General features: G+C 45.2%; 1 protein-coding gene across 1 annotated transcript in view; it reads right to left on the reverse strand.

The window, feature by feature from the left end:
* Positions 1-17,772, reverse strand: part of LOC137272175 (uncharacterized) — a 550,405-nt gene that overhangs the window by 236,627 nt on the left and 296,006 nt on the right. Inside the window, exon 36 of the mRNA XM_067804527.1 lies at positions 599-719. Within this exon, the coding sequence (XP_067660628.1) occupies positions 599-719 (121 nt within the window). The remainder of the gene's footprint in view (positions 1-598; positions 720-17,772) is intronic.

The following is a 17,772-nucleotide window of genomic DNA, read 5'->3' on the forward strand; positions in this document are numbered from 1 at the left end:
AGATTAGCAGTAAGCAACCCATCATGACATCAACAGGAGATTAGCAGTAAGCAACCCATCATGACATCAACAGGAGATTAGCAGTAAGCAACCCATCATGGTATCAACAGCAGCCTAGCAGTAACCAACCCATCATGACATCAACAGGAGATTAGCAGTAAGCAACCCATCATGACATCAACAGGAGATTAGCAGTAAGCAACCCATCATGGTATCAACAGCAGCCTAGCAGTAACCAACCCATCATGACATCAACAGGAGATTAGCAGTAACCAACCCATCATGACATCAACAGGAGATTAGCAGTAACCAATCCATCATGACATCAACAGGAGATTAGCAGTAACCAACCCATCATGACATCAACAGGAGATTAGCAGTAAGCAACCCATCATGGTATCAACAGCAGCCTAGCAGTAACCAACCCATCATGCTATCAACAACAGCGCAGTGGTAACTAACGGTGATAACAAGAATGTGGTGGTAACCAGTGGTGATAACAAGAATGTAGTGATAAACCAGTGGTGATAACAACAACATTGGATTGGTAACCATTGGTGATAACAACAACATAAACTTAACATAAACTGTCACTGACCAGTTTGTCGTTCTTGAAGAAGGAAACCTTTTGCTGTTCCCAGTCCATCACACAGGTCATGACATCTCTGACATGACATGGTTCAGTGCGACGTAGTGGCCAACCAGACCCTACAAATACTCTGCAATTGATGAAAATATTCAGTTAGATGATTCAGTTGGTTTATCACCCCAGTCAAATATTCATAACATTGAATATGTCCAACATTTATAATAATTCTTCAAATACTACCCATAACACTGGATTACAATTTGTCCTTATTTCTGCATCTACAGGTTTAGACTTGAATATAATCAATAACATAATCAATAAAGTTGAAGGTTTTGTGTAACTTGAAAGTAAGTGTAAAGCCCTGATACTGTGTGAAAGTAACCCCACCGCCCTACATATACTGTGAATATTCCAGTCCTAATTTATTAGTTGCATCTGGTGCAGTTGAAAGGAGTTTGTCTTTGACAGGTTGTTTAATATGTATAGGAGAAAGCACGCCTCTGAAGTTTTCCTGACTCCGATCGTTTTAAGAAAAGTAAACCTGGGAAGTGGTCTTACTAAAGAAAAGTAAAACTGGGAAGAGGTCTTACTAAAGAAAAGTAAAACCTGGGAAGAGGTCTTACTACAGAAAAGTAAAACCTGGGAAGAGGTCTTACTAAAGAAAAGTAAAACCTGGGAAGAGGTCTTACTAAAGAAAAGTAAAACCTGGGAAGAGGCCTTTCTAGCGAAAAGTAAAACCTGGGAAGAGGTCTTACTAATGAAAAGTAAAACCTGGGAAGAGGTCTTACTAAAGAAAAGAAAAATCTGGGAAGAGGTCTTACTACAGAAAAGTAAAACCTGGGAAGAGGCCTTTCTAGCGAAAAGTAAAACCTGGGAAGTGGTCTTACTAAAGAAAAGTAAAACCTGGGAAGAGGTCTTTCTAGCAAAAGTAAAACCTGGGAAGAGGTCTTACTACAGAAAAGTAAAACCTGGGAAGAGGTCTTACTAAAGAAAAGTAAAACCTGGGAAGAGGTCTTTCTAGCGAAAAGTAAAACCTGGGAAGAGGTCTTACTAAAGAAAAGTAAAACCTGGGAAGAGGTCTTACTAAAGAAAAGTAAAACCTGGGAAGAGGTCTTACTAACGAAAAGTAAAACCTGGGAAGAGGTCTTACTAAAGAAAAGTAAAACCTGGGAAGAGGTCTTACTACAGAAAAGTAAAACCTGGGAAGAGGTCTTACTACAGAAAAGTAAAACCTGGGAAGAAGTAGTATAGGGAATGGGGGTTCTGGATCACTTTCAAAAAAAGTCTCTACAACGCCTTATTTACTAACTAAGGCTTTGGTTGGGCCCTTAGCTCTTGCTACTATTACCCGTACTACACGTTTACCGTTTAACGTGTGTTGGTAGGAGGTAACACTGTGCCGTACGGTACGATCAATAATTCTTCTCTTACAAACCCCCTACCCGGCCCATCCCTCAAGTAGTATAAGTTAGGTTCGTCAGCTTTCATATCCACTTTATCTATGTTGTAAGTTTTGACTGACCATATAGGATCGGTGGCCCGCTTACGGCTATCACCCTCGTGTTCCCCCGGCTGGTATAGATACCTCACTAGGGCCCTATCTGGTATCTGTTTCTCCTTCCCACGCAATGGAGCGGCCGACTCTGCAACTATTGATTTTAGTTTGATAGCGTCTGCCGGTTTCTTACCGGTGAGACGGGTGACTTCATGGTTGATTGCCGACACCACCTTGGGTAACCTCGTGACCCATTCAGTCGATCGTTTTCCAGGGGTGGCCATCTCCCTAGCATACTGATGGCCGAACAAGTGCTCAGCCAAAGTCCTATTAAATCTCTCAACTATGGCTTGGCTGCGATGGGCTCTGGCCGTGCCACGCCTGACCTTTGTATCGTGTTTGGCTAGCAGTTGTGACACGGCACCCATGAACTCCCGTCCGGGGTCAACTTGCAGCTCTGTTGGCCACGTCAGCGGGCTGCGTTTGTATATGCGTTCGAATCCTCTGGCTACCTGGGCCGAATCTTTCGTGGTCAAGGGTTCGGCTTCCTTGTAACGACTGGCTACGTCCACTACGGTTAAGGCATACTTGTACCTCTTGTCGTGGGGTAGGAACAGTAGGTCTGCCTGGTGAACGCTATTAGGTATGTTAATACCGAACCTCCTTCTAGGCACGTAGCGTGGTGCCGGCAAATAGATCTGCCTCAGGGCTTGTTTTTCAAGCCACGCTTTGGCTTCCTCCGGGGGTACTCGCGCTATTTTAGCTAGCTTATCTACTGCGCTAGCTCCTTTCCAGTACCCACGCGGGCTGTAGTAAATAGCCTCAAATTTTTTCATGTCCATACGCGTATGTGTTTATCCCATCAATAGCTATCCAATGTTTCGTGTCCATAGGCGACAGGGACGTCTTGTTTATAGTCAGTCCGTATATCTTATGTCCATCACTTCTAAGTGTGTTCATTTTATGCCTAAAGGTACGGGTCTTGAACAGGGCTTCCTTGAATCTGGCGTGTTTGATGTGTTGTTTCACCACATACTTCTTAACCCCCTTAGCCTTCCGGATCTCACTATTGTCGGCTTTCAGTATGGAGTACATCTTAGGTCTCAAACCTATGTACTCGGCTATGGGCGTGCCAGCACACTCGTCCTTCATCTTACCTAGGACCTTTTTATTTACCGTACTGTGTATGGTATGGGTCTTAGGGTAGTCACTGGTGTCGTATAAATCGAGGTGTTTTTTCATGTCCTCGTACACGTCCTCGGTTCGAATTTCTAACAGCAGGGAATCCGTGTCAGTGTACAGCACTTCACACCTGTCGCCGTACTGTTTCTTGAGCTCGTTGTAGTAAAAGTCGTACATCAGGTGTTTGGATAAATCGAGGATGCTCATCCCCACGTAAACAGGCCGGTTGAATTTTATGTGGCTTTTCTTCATGTGTAGGGCAACCAGGTTGTCTGTGAATATCTTACTACGGTTGAATGCCGGACTGACTATCAATCTCCTGAGCTTGTCTTCCTCACTCGACCGAACCAGCTTCACGGTCACGCGTTTCCTCAGGTTCTCCATAGTCTTACCAAACACTGAGTTGTTCATGAGCTTGTAGAGATTTTTCTCAAAATCACTGGTGGCTTTTTTTCGTAGGTCTGTGTTCATTCTGATGTAGGGCTCCATCCATGGGCTCTGGTCGAACATGAGCACCCTGTGTATTTTGGTCAGCCTAATACCCAACGACAGGTACAGCTGTAGGTTGCGATAGTGAACGATGTACTTGGTCTTATTCATTAAGTTAGGCACGAGTTTTTCAACGTCTGTCACACGCCCACCTAACAAGTTATGTTGGTACTCAGACATCCAGTCTGGGTTAACCCTCATACGTTCGGGGGCCAGGGGGTAGCTGTTGTGTGATGTGTGTAATTCCTTGGTATACTCTAAGTCAACCTCGAGGATATACCCTTTGTTCGAATCTGGTGCAACCTCCATAACATCAACGTGGGGTACCCATTCGAATCCCCCTGTAGGTAGATACTGGCTCATGGCCCAGCCGTACAGGTTGTTTGCGTCGAGGTAGAGAATGTGATTGGTTGGCTTGTTAGGATCATAACCTTTCACGTATTGATTATTTGCTTTCGCGTATCGTTTGGATGCCATGGAAATCCCACCTCGCAAGCCTTTCTCAATGAATAGGTGCATGTCGTAATCTGTGAGCAATTCCAAATTAACTCTGGTCTTTTTAAGCAAGGCGTCCCACGACAGACCTGGGCTGGTGTAATACCATGCGGGGTCGAGTTTATACTGCTTGAAACAAGTCCGCCTAAACGTCTCAAACACGTCGGCTAACAGCAGTACATCTGTCCTCAAGTACAGGTCGTGATAATCACCCAGGTTCTTACAACCCAGTTTATTCCATACGTTAGTCGCGTGCGAGTAATCATCTCGTGAGACGGACGCCTCATTCAGCTTGCTATAAAAGCAGTCAATAGGGGGTAGTCTGGTCTCGGTGAACTTGACCCAACTATCCATGTACTCATAGGGGTACACACCCTTCCTCATAAGCAGGGGTCTAGTCTCGGCGTCTGTGTATCGATCGGTGATAGGGAAGGTATTGTTGGCCTTGACCAGACTGTCGAGTGACGACAGGAGGAACTGAAACGAGTCAATGAACCTAAGTCCTTTTAAGCTGAAGGAGATGTATCTCTCCATGTTGTTGGGGATGCACGTTATATTACCATCGATTTTCGCGATGGCCTGCATGATCAAGTGTGAGTCGTACCCTCTCAAGTTGTGAAAGACAACGGGGATGTTTATTGTCTTAGGGTTGATTTTAAGCTTGAGGTTGCACGCGCTGTGAGCGGCGCCTCTATACTTACCAGTTATGTGGCAGTGATCTCTCACCGAATCACCGTTAAGTGGTGAGTCACACACGTGACAGTTAGTGCTACTAGCGTGAGCTAGCCTGTCGACTCGGGTCATACGCATGGGAGCGATTCTATACAATGCATTGACTCGTATGGCCATCTGCCCCACACCTTAACAATCCTCCCGGTGGGATTCTAATAAATCAGCTCGTGTGAAGCCATGTAGGCATCGTTCACAGAAGTGGGTCTTTCCTCTGTGTGCCGATTGGTCATACAACAGCCTGCTAAAGTGTTTTATCCATGTGTAGTGATACTTGTCACCTCGCTGGATCATGAATATATTGATAACTTGGCGATCCTTCACCCCGCTGACCCTGTGTACTATTGTTGTGTTACCTTCGTGCCCAAAGATATTTATAGCCAGATTATTCTGTTTTTCTACTTTAGTGATCTGGGATATGGGGGTGGGTTCATCTATACCATCCCAGTTGAGCCCATCGTCTTGGGGATAGCTAGAAAGCCTATCTGAATTAGTGCCAGCTGGAAATAAGGCTGACCTGATAGCTAACCTCAGGCAATCGTTTCCTCTATTCTTAACGTTTACTATGGCATGTTTGTTCCTATAGTAGGGGGGCAAGGCTAGGTATGACCCGCCTCTGAATGGTACGTAGTTAGCTATGTCTAGATAGACATTATCGATTTTATCTACAGCCCACCCGGACCCCAAGTGTGTGTAGCGTTCTAGGTATTCTCGTATCTGCTGAAAACTGGTATCGATTGATGTGTCAATGGTCTCTGTATGTGTGACGACCTCTTGTTTACCTCGGAAGTAAGGCTGAACATACTCAGTGAGGTCCCCAACCTGCTTATCGAGCGACATTTTCACTGTGATCTGAAACTTGATACTTCCTAGGTTATTTAGTTCCTGGTTGACCTTATCAGCTATCAGAGGCTTGATATCTGTAATGTCTATGTTTCTATCAACGTGCATGTGCCAACCTCTCAAATAGTTGCCTACAGCGCGCTCAGTGCGCACGAACTGTAGGTCAATAGCTCTATTCTGTCGTAATAATTCTAAAAGTTGTGGTTTCCTCATACGGGAATATCCGTCTAAACCCAAATCGTGTGCCTCGGCTTTCAGTTGTTTTACAGTGGGACGTGCTACGGGGGTATGTGATAACAATTCGACTAACCCGGCTCTCCCCAGTTTTGAATAACCCGTGTATCCAAGCTGTTTTGCTTGAGCTTTTAATTGTTTTACCGTAGGGGCTTCTAAACCTAGTAATCTCAACAATGCTGACTTCCGCATTCGAGAATACCCGATCACACCTCTCTGTTTTGCGACCCGCTTAAGCTCGCGTACAGTAGTCATAGTGTTTACACCTAACATAACCAATGTCTAATTGGAGTCTATCTTGAGCAGTCGCCTACGTTCTTTTATGTAGCCCTTTTTATTCTCGTAGATGAGTTGATGTCTGACTACGTTCGCTCCGTGAGCTTTACATAGACAGTAGTGCCCTTTAACCCCGATACCACACACAGAACACGTGTAGTTAGGACTTCCCATATGGAAACAACAGAACCTTATCCTGCATTTCCTACCACAGGCCTCGGTCTTCCCCATAAGTATGCATTCGCATCGGTATAGAGCGGGTCTCATGTTTACTTATATAGGTATTTAATTTAATTGCTTCGCAACCAACGCAGTAGCTGCTATACCCAACACTATGAAGCCCAGTTCACGATTCATTTGTCCCTTGGATGGTGTGTAGTACTGAGCGAGTGTGGGTTTATTGAGCGGTTCCAATCGTTTACCAGTTAGTAGGTAGTATTCTTTCATTGCTTCATCGACATCGTTGAATGTTTGAACGGCATGGTTTTCACGCTTGAGTTGTTCGTTAATAAAATCGATCCTCTGGAGGCGTTTTTTAGTGTACTCGGCCTGTGCCTTTTGTAAGTTCTCAGTAGCGAGATCGTGCCGCTTCCTTTCTTCCTGTATTTCTTCCTGTCATCTCGTAGTTTCGAGAAGAGGAAATTACTCCCGGAAAATGCCAGGGCATTCACTAACGCCCCACCGACCATCATAGCTATCGTGGCCATCCTATATTTATTTCATTATATTTTCAGGTATTATCCCTTGTTTTACTAGGATGTCTTTTGTGGCCATCGCCATACCAAGGTTCATTATGAGCATACCCATATCCTGCAGGTTGAAATCTAGCTTGATAGTTGGTTGTTTAAGCACCATTTTAGTCAACCGAGCGTACCCTACGGCTAGACTGGCGACCACTGTGACGTGGTATGCGTCGTTGACGAACGTTTTCCCCTCAGACATTATGTATATGATATAAAAATATTAAAATTATAACATGATATGCGGGTCGACAGTGGGGGTTACCCCCACACCCCCACTGTTGGGGGGTACCACCTCACTGTTGGGGGGTACTCCCACGTATAACCATGTTATAACCACGGCAGCACCTACAGCCAACAACAGTCGGGGGTTGATAATTTTATGTTGGTTACACCACCGTTTTTTACCGGCAGCTACTCTCTTAGGATTCTTCTGCCTGGTTACTGTTTCCCTGGTCTCCACCGTCACCTCGGGAGGGGTTTCCCTCACTGTGGGGGGTACCCCCACCGTCACCTCGGGAGCAGCATCCATCTATACTATTATTATTATTTTTTCTCTCAAATTGACAATGCTTTGCCGTGATAATCGCCGCCGTCACTGGAGCCAACAACATGCCATATTTGTGGTACAGCTCGCAGCTGATAGAGCTCACGGCGTGTTCGATAAAAGGGTCTTTCTCGAGGTCTTCCCACAGGTAAAGTCGGCGCTCTGGTGGAATGGGAAGGAAGTATGACACAATACCGGTGTATATCTGGGTCATAGCCGATCCTATTGTCTTTGTCATTTCTGCTCCGAGCCGGGACTCGAATCTAGCGTACAGCTTATCGATTTCTTCGGCTGACATTTTGTGAATTTTATCCGGAGTGTAGTCTCCAAAGTAATGTTTGGCTTTGCCGCCAACAGCCAACGCCACCAGTTTCTCTCGCTTGTCATCATCCACTACCCCAGGTACCAACAATTGTTCGAGCAATTCCTCACACTCCATCTTATAATATAACAAGTAAGATTTAGTTTTAACTATATAATACCCGATGCAGACAAAACACAGAGAAATGAAGGTTAAGTTGCACACGACAAACACTTCAAATATCATAGCTATACTTAGCATTTGCTTAGCTTTAGCTTAGCTTTAGCTTAGCTTTGCTAAGCTTTGCTTAGCTTTAGCACACCCTATATGCTACTGGTTGGTCGGTCTTGAGCACGAGCTTAGCGTGTTTAGTTTCAGCGAGCTGTTTCTTCACCCGTTCCCGTTCTAATTTGCTCATCACATCGTTCTCTCTCAAACACTCCTCAAACGAATCCCTGTCCTTGCAGTGAAATAAGGCCACCCATCGCGTCTGCTCCCTGAGGTCTTTCAACACCGAGTTGAACTTCTGCGTTAGCACCCAGACGCTGTGATTTGCATGCCGGCCGGAGAAGGCCAGGTACGATAGCATGTCTCTCTTTTTTGTTATCTCGCGATTAGCGCTGCAGTCGTCCAGTATAAACAGCGTCAGTTCCCCTTTAAATTTCTCGTGAAGAGCTTTCAACCAGTCCTGCAGGCGTGTTCCAGGGTCGATTTTGTGTACGTCCGGGTCCGTCATCACCCAAGGTCGCGCGTACGTTTTATTCATGCTCAGAGTAGGGCACATGATAACGATGTTATCGAACACATCCTTGTAGTAACCCTCCAACATATCCAACACGAAAACGGTCTTCCCACAGCCAGTCTGCCCGCACACTATGGCGCAGTGTGGGTCAGTGGGGAGGTGGAGGTCAGTAGATGGCTTGCACGAATCTCCCATTGTCTATATTAAGTTGCGCGTCCATAATAACGTACAGATATAATTTCAACTTACCAGCGGGTTGAGCCTTCTTAGTAATCTGGATGGTTATCCCTTCGCTGCCGTTATCTATTCGGCGCCCGCTACCGTGCAGTTTATCATCATCCGTGGATCGCATGTCCAACCATAGGGCGTACTTGGTGGTCAGGTATTCACCGATCTGCACGGAGCCGAGGTCCAGGTCCTTTGTTATGTAATCCCCCACTGGTAGCTTTTTTATCTCATCCCACTGCTGGTGTGGTCTCATACCATGACTGAACAGCTGGTTGGGCACGCCCTCGATGGTCACTTCCACCTTTTCAATCTCGGGGTTGAAAAACTTCTCGCTGTCCCTCCGGAATGGATCGTAATCCTCCACGGGGACGACCAGGATACCTTTCATCGATCGCGCCAGCACGTTCAGGTTGATATTCCACACAGTGTCGCTCTTATCTCGCACGACTGATCTATGCCTCAGTACGCGATCGTACAGGATAGCCATCTTCCCAGAGTACTGGCTTCGAACATGCCTGGCCAGCTCCGGGCTAGTGACCATGTCGAACTCCAGAGAGATGTTGTCTATGGCATAACTGGCCTCATCACCGTTCGGCGTACGCACTACTTTGCTATAGTCGTTAAACGTGAGCTCGTATTCGAGCCTATCACCCAGCGCGGCCTGGTAAAACGGCGCGTGTCCCGTGAGCAACTTGAAGTCGAGCGGCACGCAGAATCGATTCCCGTATGCTCGAGCGATGGTTTTTTCACCGTCCGATAGCTTGTCTAGCTGGTCTGGCGTGAAGGCATACCCTATGCGCAACCGGGTTGATTTGCTGATGCCCTGGTACACATCATTGACTCGTTCTCCCTCGCTTTTCCAGAGATCCCCGTAGCAGTGAAACACGTCGCTGTCGTCGATGCTCAGCACCTCGTTACCGCTGATCTTGACGGTCGTTTTCTTGATGATAGCTCGACCCACGTTCCGCACTAGCTCGCGTTTGTCGTTGTCGGAGGTCAACGTGATATTGAACGCCAGTCGAACAGTGCCTGGTACAATGAGGTCATTCTCACCAAGGTTTGGAAATCTAACCAGCAGAGTTTGATTCTGGTCTATCTTGCTGGGATTGTTGGTGATGGTCACCGACTGGCGCACGGCTCTGGCTCCTAATGGCTCTCTCAATCTTCTGAAAGGATCTAATTTTCTGCCGTACATTGTTATATAAATGAAATATATTTTTAATACTAAATAATGGCTGAAGACATACCTATGGAGATGTGGGATTATACTATGGATGATACAGGGGCCGAGCAGGAGACCTCATTCTTGCACTCATGACGCAGTGCAGGTGACGCACTCATGAAGGAGGACGCCGTCGACGATTATTACAACGCAGTTGAAAATAAATCCAAACTCAAGCCGTTGGGAAGGAACTATTCCAGGTTTACCCTCGATAGCAATGGCACGCTGCGTTTGAAGGCTCACCCGGAGATCGATCTCGTGAATAAACGCACGAGAGAACCGCTTGCTTTATCAACACTGGGCAGTCGACATGGGAGTGACTTTATCCGCGATGAACTAGGTTTCATAGATTACGGTGGCGCGCGACCTAAGCTTCCTCCGAAGATCCGTCAAGATATGCAAGATTATGATATTAAAAAGGTGTTGGCCGACTACGAGAACAAGCCCTTCCCGGGTTTCGAACTTACCTTTCGGGAACTGCGGGGGTTGGACCTGTTGATGGAAACCATTCGTGGACAGCTCGCGAAAAGCACGGCCAAAGTGGGCGAGATAGACGACCACATCGACTATGAAAAGGAAAAACTCGGTGAAACTGAGGACGAGTCTATGAAAGCCACCATCGAGGAACGAATACGTAATTTGGAAGAGGAAAGGCAGGTCTGGTTGGAGACAGCGTCCGGCCACAAAGAAAAGCTTCGATCCCAGGCCAACCGTGTGCGGGAAACCATCAATCAAGTCCTCTACCGAGACACCACGTTAGCAGACAGGATTCGGATATTGTTCCGGGAGCAAGGGATCACCATCGCCAGCATTCTGACTGCATTGGGTTTCATCATATCAACCTTGGTGGTGTCACTGACAGGGGGTACTGTGGGAGTTCCCCCCACACCCCCCGGCGGTGTTAAAGACTGGATAAAAAAACTCGGGGAAGGTCTAGCTAAACTGGCTGGTAAAGCCGCCGAAGCCCTTCCCGGCATCCTGGGTAGCATCGTCTCGTGGTTGTTGGGCGCTCTGGCTAAAACGTCACGTGGCTCAGTCAAAACCTGTGGGCAGCCATCGTCGCCGTGGCGGGTCTGGTGTACGTAGCGGCTAAGAAATTTTTAACCAAATAAGTCCCAAAGCTACCCCACCAACCACCAGGGCCGTTTTACTATCAATATGCTGCTGATTGGAGGCCTGAATATGGGGGGCCACCTCCTGTGGTGTTGGTTGAACTTTAGACTCCGGGGGTGGCGCCACTATACCCGTTTCACGTGGTGGGATGTGTGGGATATAGGGGGTGTTAATATCGGGGTTGATACCCAACTTTTGATCCGCCGTGGCTATGACTATTTTGTTGTTATAACCCACCACTTTTTTTACTCTCAGTTGCATATCACTCGGAGCCATGTACAGCCCCACGCCGAACACGTAATTGACTTTCGATCTGGCGTATTCTAACACGTTTTGGTAGCGTTCGATGGCCCGCGGGAGATCAACTGGAGAATTGATAGCATCCTCAACGTTGACAACGAACTGTTTCTGAGCGTCGTAAGCAGTTCCCTCACTGAGGATGTTGGAACGCGTCATCGACTGCGCACCCAACAGCGCCCACACGTACGTTCGAATCGAGTCGTTCAACCTGACTACCCCGGCATTAGTAAACCCTTTCGACGTGTCCAGCATGAACATTTTCCACCCGTCTGCGGTTGACTGCTCCACTTTCTGGACTGTGAAAGCAACACCACCTTTAAAGTTCATACGATCATCCCTCCATTCATTACTCGACAAAGCAAAGTCCTGGCGTAGTATATCTCGTTTCAGTAAATCATCACTGACTTCTTTCACTGGTCGCCCCCCATCATAAGGAATACCCAACCCGTGGTTCGGGCCCGGCAAACGCCAATCCGTCTTCGGGTTTATTTCGAATTCATTGCAAATACGTTCGTAGGCCCGTCTATCGTATGGGTTGTTTGTTGCGTCCCACGCTTTGTCCTGTGGGAGGGGGGCGCTGATCTCTTTAAGGATACGTCTGACCTGGTAGTACACGTGGAACTTGAACACAGACTGACTCAGCGGTCCAGGCCGAGTGTCGGTCAATGTCACACCACACCCCGTTGTAGCGCACCACACGGCAAAGTTGAATTGATTCTGCCAGAACTGCATAGGGTTGTTGAACCAAGCGTGGACTGCCTTGACGTTAGTCACCGAAAGCTTATACTTATCGAACACATCTAAAAGCTGGGCATTGAAATACAACCCAGGAGCAATCTTCATGGGGGAGAAATCTACGTCCAGTTTAGGGTAAAACATTTGAAACTCTTATATAATGAGTATATATACTCTAACATGTACATAACACTTCCAGGAATAACGAGCGGTGAGGCCGTTCAGCTGACGCACGCGATCGATAACACGTCAGGCCAACTCGAAGTCGCACTCTGCGATATCACCTACCTACCGCAATGGACTAACATCAACGCCAGCAACAATAAGCTGTTCGTCAGTGGAACTCGCAGCCAGATAACTGACGGCTACTACAGCGTGTGCTCTCTAAACGACGAGGTCTTCAAACCCCTGGGAGCCGAACTCAAGATGAACGACTCAAACGGTACAGTGGTGTTAATCAACAACGGAAGAAACCCCTTGAGGCTCGGCCGACCATTAGCGAGGACACTCGGTATGTCTCCTGACGAGATAAAACCAACAACAACCGTCACAGGCACGAAGTTACCCGACCTAGTACCGTACCGAGAGCTGTACATTCATCTCGGTCAGGTGAGCACAACGTACAACATTCAAGGAGGTCACCCTTTCACTATACTGAGAGCAGTGCCGGTGAAAACTGAGAAATACAACGACGGTAGAACCGAGTCGTTTTCACCACGGCAATATAAGAGATTAACCCAGGGCAACATACCTGAGCTGATAATATCGGTGTTAGATATAAATCATAATCCTGTAAATATAGGATACCTCAGCTTAACGCTTCACGTAAAATGACCAGCGCACAAGGGCCCGGAGTGAAAAAATGCGTCAATATCGGGATCTCTGACCTCGGAGACACGCGCGGTTTCGACGCTCCCGGAGTAGATGGTAAATCGTACGCCTTGCAACTGAAAAACAACATTTACAAACGCGTTGAAGTCACCTCCGGTGGAACCCTAAGTGATATAGTAGATACCACAAGAGCAACAGTCAACACTAAGTACGCCCTTGTCAACACCGGTAATAACTGGATAATATACCCATCGTTCGGGGGTAAACTGTTCGACTTAGACGATGTTGAGAGCACTACCGTCGCCCGAAACAAGTCATATATGCTCGTCTTCACCGAAGATGACAAGTGGGTGTTGTTACCCGATAACCACTGGTTTCTCAATATTAGGCTCGGCTCCCCCTACGTGTTCACGGATAACAAAGACAACCACCTAAACAAAGTCGTGAACAATGGAACCCTGCTCGTGGCTTACGTCCCAACTCAGAGACGTAGCGTAGTCGTCAGCCCACTCGACACTATGGCAGCCCACATGCTATCGAGCAAACCGGCCATACAAAACGTGACATTACAGTTGGTGTCTGAATTCGAAGGCGTGGTCAGTATACTAGAGAGTCTACCGGCAAACTCAACACTGATCATCAAAGTCTACCTAGGGGAACCATCGGGGAATGATGTCGAGATCGTGAAGGGGATCAAACTCGGGTGGGGGAAACGACACCAGTATCAAGTTTGCAACGTTTACGTGCGGGTGGGTGTCGGCTCCAACACCAGTCTGCAGGGGGTCAACGTGATCGTGGAAAACAAGATATCACTAACCAAGATCTTCCTGCCTGACAACATACACTTCATGGGTATGAAGTTCACCCCTGAACTATTATCAGAAAACCAGTTGGAAATTATATCGTAATAGTATAATAATGACCAGTCATCGTCCCAACACTACGCTTAACGACCTAGGAGATACGGAGGGATTCGATCAGCCTGGTGAGGAAGACACCTTATATATCCTGCACTTCAAAGACAACGTGTACAGACGGGTGTCGTTATCAGATTTAAAAGAGCCCAAATGGCTGATCAACTTAACACTTGCCTCACCTTATATCACATTAAACATAAATACGTGGAGGATCTCTAAAATTAGGAACAACGGTATCTGGGTCGGGGATTTCATTCCGGAGAGGGAATTAGTACTCATGATGACTGCTATTACCGGAAAAAATGGGTTAAGGCCTATAGCAAAAAATAAATTAACATTTAGCAATAATCCTTATGGCATAGATCTTGTTGATATATTATCCACTTTCACACTCATCATAGAAGTCTTCTTTTTAGACAATAAAAACGCCTCAAGAGTACACCAAATTTTACCCGGGGTGTCAATACACTGGTATGAAGAACACCTAGACCAATATTGTCGTATTGTTATACAACGGGATACCCCCCCGGGTCCTATAAACCGCTTAATAAGCCTCAGTGGGGTTTTTATTACAACAGGAAAGTCTATTAGCCTCTCACCTATTACCCTGAGTAGTAGTCTAGAACTTGTAGACTTCAAATTCATTGATAGACTATTAACTGAAACCCAATTAAAATATCTTTCATAATATATATTATAGGATGGGTCTGTACCCAGTCGTAGAGGAAGTAGCGAAGACGCTGGAAACCGTAGATGGGTTCCGCTTGAGGCAGTTATGTGATGTGAAACGCCAACTAGAACAAGACCATGACACGCGGAAAGCACTATGTAAAAAGTACCATAGAGCTTTCAATATCTTGGACGGGGCTGACACTACCCTTATGACAACCAGCATGGGACTAGGGGCGGCAGGTGTTGGATTGTTAGCTACCATCGTGGCTACACCTATAGTGCTAGGTATTGAAATAACAGCTGGGGTGGCAGGGGTGTTAGGGTTGGCACTTAAGTTGATATCACGCAGACTGCATCGTAAGGCATTGAAACATGACGAGATCTGGGTTCTGGCCGAAGCAAAGCTCAACACAGTAAGTGGGCGTATTTCCACGGCACTCTCTGATAGTAAGATCTCAGAAGAGGAGTTTCGTTCAATCCTCTCTGAACTCACAAAATATAACGGAATGAAACAAGATATTCGGTCCAAGTCTCGTAAGTCTGCTATCAGCGAAGACGAGAAAAAAAAGTACATAGAACAAGGGATACAAAAAGCCCAGCAAGCCTTTATTACGAACACCAAAGAGATCATAGGCGGTTCACGTTAAACTGTTTCATCGATATAAACGTGACATAGGCCGGGTAGGGGGTTTGTAAGAGAAGAATTATTGATCGTACCGTACGGCACAGTGTTACCTCCTACCAACACACGTTAAACGGTAAACGTGTAGTAGGGGTAATAGTAGCAAGAGCTAAGGGCCCAACCAAAGCCTTAGTTAGTAAATAAGGCGTTGTAGAGACTTTTTTTGAAAGTGATCCAGAACCCCCATTCCCTATACTACTGAAGAGGTCTTACTAAAGAAAAGTAAAACCTGGGAAGAGGTCTTTCTAGCGAAAAGTAAAACCTGGGAAGAGGTCTTACTACAGAAAAGTAAAACCTGGGAAGAGGTCTTACTAAAGACAAGTAAAACCTATCCCTCCAAAGCAAAAACCTCAACTTCTGAGAAAACAGATGACCTAATATGTAGTGAGAAGCAAACTTTTGGTTTATATGTGTATGATAAAGCACAACTCTGAGGTTATGGTTGGGAACGTTAGACCCACGACCAGAAGGTGGGGAGAAGACAGAGCACATGGCACTCGTGGGCGTATTGCTCTCCACCCGATGGTCGAGGGCTAACTTTCCCAACCATAATCGAGGAGATCTTTATTACAGATATAAACCGCCAATGATGGATGATTATATGATCAAGTGATGAAGTTACATAACTACTTACATCAATGTAATGATGGGCCTAATTATATACTGACAATTTAACATCACCATCTATCAGGCCATTTCCCATCTATCAGGCCATTTCCCATCTATCAGGCCATTTCCCATTCTGCTAAGGTTAATGTTTGCACTTTAAACTTGATCTTTGTCAATATTTTTCAACTGATTTCAAACACTCAGGGATCTTTTGACAGAGCTCCAGATAATTTTTCAAGCAATTGGGTATTTACTCCCATGTCTGTTTATGTAATTTCATTTTTATGAGGAGTAACTAGCATTTTGTATACTCACGCTAGCTAAATGAATTGAGCACCTATTGGGTAATGAGCTAAATATATAAATATAAATATATCTCAACAGACTAAAAGTTTTTAGTAATGCATACAGCGAGACCAAACAGGCACCTGCGTGTCTTGTTATTCCCAAAGTATTTCAAAATAGAAACAAAGTTTCAGTAACAATGCAAATGTCATGTTTTTAAGTGAAGGTACAGGTTAATTGGATTCTCTCACTAACTTCCATTGAAAATTACAAGATAAAATGTATGAATAATTTCCATTAATATTATCAGTTTACGTATAAGGTTTGAGTTAATCGCTGTCCATTAACCTGTTCACATAAAACTGCAATATATGGGTCCCAATGTATTGAATATTGTACATCAGAGGAACTAAAGTACATGTTGCCGTTATGACTCCATTTGATCTACTAACACTTGTGTAAAGGTTTAAATATTGTCCGCTACTCTCAATGTGTCAGCTTCTTTCGTAACTTTTCTTCAATCAATCAAAAACTTTTCTAGAATGAAAACGTATACCCTATATCCACATTTGATGTGACATTGAACAAGGCTAAAGGTAGACACCGAAATTGATTTCATGAAGAAATATCTGGACCATACGCTAAATATACTTCATAGTACTTACTAAAAATGTTGTCGGAAACATTTTTTGTTTACTCTTGTCCATCTGACCTCCACCTAAAAGAAATAAGAATGAAGATTCTATGGATATCAACTTCTTTATATGAGAACACAATGTTTCGGAGTTAATGCTTACTCCTTCATCAGGTGACGATGAAGGAGTAAGCATTAACTCCGAAACGTTGTGTTCTCATATAAAGAAGTTGATATGCATAAAATCTTCATTCTTATGTATTTTACTTCTAAATGCCCTTCAAAGACTAAAAGAAATGGTTTAATATGTACAATAATGTAGACATATGACATCACAACCAATGACCGATTTCTTACAAAATGGCAGCTTCGCTGACAAGGGTACACAGGACTCTTCCCTCGATTCAGGGATTGCTTGAGCATAAATATGATATGTAAGTAATCAGAATGACTCTGACTATCTGTGTGTTGTTATGTGTTTTCAACGTTTACACTGTAAGTAAGAGAAGAAGCCAGAAATGCTGATAATTACCGTTGTTCTGCGTCATTTTGCTTCTGTTATGGCGTCACCTTGCACGGAAATTTTGCCAATTCCTTATGAAGTATCAAATCTTTGAATTGTATCTGTTTTTAATTTCCTCTTTCCTGCTATGATACTCTTTCTATGCATACAGGTAGTGAGCCATTCAAAGAAATGGAGAGCCGGTTGGATGTTGGTATTTGTTTATAAAGTGCTACACAATGTAAAGTAGGAATTTTTGTTTGTGTACGTTTCAGACTAGCGCAGTCTTTGTTTGTTTTCACCCCCTGTATGTTTCGTTTTATTTTATCTAGACTGCTAGTATTGGTGGCAAAGGCCAGATGCATTATTGATGCATTTGT

Source organism: Haliotis asinina, chromosome 2 (assembly GCF_037392515.1).
Source record: "Haliotis asinina isolate JCU_RB_2024 chromosome 2, JCU_Hal_asi_v2, whole genome shotgun sequence".
Lineage (NCBI taxonomy): Eukaryota > Metazoa > Mollusca > Gastropoda > Lepetellida > Haliotidae > Haliotis > Haliotis asinina.